The 2,493-nt window shown below is 44.8% G+C and overlaps 1 protein-coding gene across 1 annotated transcript; it reads left to right on the top strand.

Annotated features, from left to right (window-relative positions):
- Positions 1–129: 129 nt before the first annotated feature.
- On the top strand, positions 130–1,884 carry c2cd4a (C2 calcium dependent domain containing 4A). The gene is made up of 2 exons (XM_032524434.1): positions 130–317; positions 432–1,884. Exon 2 carries the CDS (start codon positions 459–461, stop codon positions 1,803–1,805), a length of 1,347 nt encoding a protein of 448 aa, XP_032380325.1. The 5' UTR covers positions 130–317; positions 432–458; the 3' UTR covers positions 1,806–1,884.
- Positions 1,885–2,493: the final 609 nt, after the last annotated feature.

Raw genomic sequence — 2,493 nt, 5'->3', positions numbered from 1 at the left:
CACGGTTTCTACAGGGGCATTGCTTTGTTTTTGGTATTTCCATGGGAACCAGTGGCCAAGGAGAGAGGGTGGATCCTGTTTGAGCAGCGCAGGGGGCGTGTGTTACTGTGCATCAACTGGTTTCCTGCTTCATTTAACTGTCTTCATCCCTCAAACAGCCACATATGTGCTGTTCCTGACAAGCGAGAACCTCCATCCCGCTGTAAAAAGTAACTAAGAGATTTTTCACAACAGCCTAAACTTTTAGCTGGCGCTATCAGTTCATCTTGTTCAGGACAATATTGTGGATTATCCATCATTTATTTCAAAATATTAAGGTAAGAAAACCTTCCTGCCAAGTCAGTGATTGTAGATATTATTAGATGATTTTTTTTGGTGATTGATCAGAACACAATGCAGCAATTTACAAGCATATCTGTTTGGTTTAACAGAGTTTCATCATTCCTACAAGAGGACCCATGTGGGTGGTGGAGAAGATCCGTGTGTCAGTGGAGAGATCTTACCTGCCTATCCCATCAGCAGAACTCAGCTTTAAAATTAGTGACATCATGTTCGGGGAAAAGGGCGACAAACCCAAAAAGATTTCCCTCTGTCCTAATGTCATCACCCCCGACAACATCCCTGAGTTCTGCATCCCCCCGACAATCCCATCCCTGCAGGAGTTGAAGAATACGGAGCAGAGCCGGGCTGCTTGCGTAATCAAGGTGTCTGCCTGTGGGGGGGGCAGTCCTGAAATAGACGTGTCATGTCATGAGACAATGAACCCGCACATTATACAGGTAGAGAGTGTGGATGAGAACCCCTATGATGGCTGCAGCGATGAGGAAACCACCAATGCAGATCCCCAGAGCCAAGCTGCCTTGTCTCTTCCACACATGGCCAAAGCTCAGACCTGCTATGGCTTTTGTACCTTACTGGAGAGTCCCCACACAAGGAGGAAGGAGTCACTCTTCCACTCTGATCCTGGCTCTTCTCCCCTGCTGCTGCCCAGGAGTAGATCCAGCGTGTGCTCTAAAGTCTCCCCCTCCACTTCCCCCTCCTCCTCTCCTTCTTCATTCAGCCTTAACACCCTGACCTCCAGGCTTTCCCCGAGGGGATACACCCTGAACTGGCAGGCCACTCTGGACAGCGATACAACTTCCTCTACTGAATCCTCTCCTTTCAGCTCACCACTGCTGGCCAGGTGCCCTGCCAAGTCTTCCCTCTTCAAAGCACTGAGCCATGAACTGCTGTTGTCAAGGAACATGAGGAAGGCAATGGTGTCAAGGAACAATTCCCTGTCCACAGATGAAGGCAGCTCCACAGACAATAGCCCCAATGTCATGAGGAGGGCATCAGATGGGTTAGCTGAAGGCCTGCCCAGCAGCTACAGGCTGGCGCCACCCAACTTCTTCCCCATGGACTTGACTCTGCACAGAGAGAGTGTAATGAAGGAGAGAATGGCACCCATAGGGAAAGATGGCAGCCTAAGACTCTCAGCTGAGTACTGCCCGGATAACCAAAGACTGCGGGTTCGACTGATCAGTGCTGAGGGCCTCTATCCGCTCTCTGTAGACCCCAAGATTATCAACTGCAGCGTCAGCCTTTCTCTGGTGCCCGGAAAAGTCCAGAAGCAACGCAGCACAGTCATCAGAAAGAGCCGTAATCCGATCTTCAATGAGGATTTCTTCTTTGATAGTATCTCAGAGGACGACCTCAGCCAGCGGTCCCTTCGCTTTAAAGTAGTGAACAAAATGTCCACTCTGAAAAGAGACTATCTTCTGGGTGACTGTGATTTGCCTCTTTCTAGCATTGTGACGTCATAAACCTAAGTACTTCCTTAGCTGCTTATTTATGTATGAAAGTATTTATTTACATTTTTGTATTGTAAATCAATATTTTATAATGATTAAATTATGGTAAACTGAGGTTGTTTGTCTTTAATACATTTCAAATAAGACAATATGCCACTAGACAATATCAAAAATTGTCTGCAGAAACAGCTCACCCATGTTTCAGAATTCAATGTTCAGGTTGAAGTTAAATTAAAACAACAACAAATGCATCACCAACAAAAAGTGAATCCCAACATTTAAACTGCTTATTAGCAAACACAAAAATGTATATAATAATTTACAACCCTTTCATTCCTTGGTGTGTCAATGTGGCGGAAGCATCAGCTGACCTTTGACGACTACCTTCTCGTATTTCTCCTAAGCCTGTTGTTTTCTTCATGACCTTTCCAATGATTAAAAATAAGACTAGAGACCAGGAACCTTAGAGAGGAGTTTTTACCGTATGCATAATTCTAATTAGTGCAGTCCTGCCCCCCCACTACGGTGCAGAAAACATATTTAACACTTTTATATTTTATGAAGACACAACTGAATCTGTTAGAGAAACTCACATTCTACAAGTTCAATAGCATGTATATTTCAAGGCCAGTCAGGGTAGGTTTTTTTTTTATCAGTAAAACCTTTTATCTCACTTTTATATTCATGCATACAGGTGACA

This window comes from Etheostoma spectabile, chromosome 8 (assembly GCF_008692095.1).
Source record: "Etheostoma spectabile isolate EspeVRDwgs_2016 chromosome 8, UIUC_Espe_1.0, whole genome shotgun sequence".
Classification (NCBI taxonomy): Eukaryota; Metazoa; Chordata; class Actinopteri; order Perciformes; family Percidae; genus Etheostoma; species Etheostoma spectabile.
This window is presented reverse-complemented; position numbering and strand designations above follow the sequence as displayed.

Bases quoted from the DNA above. Each gene is read 5' to 3' on its own strand.
- c2cd4a (XM_032524434.1), top strand. From the start codon at position 459: ATGTGGGTGGTGGAGAAGATCCGTGTGTCAGTGGAGAGATCTTACCTG.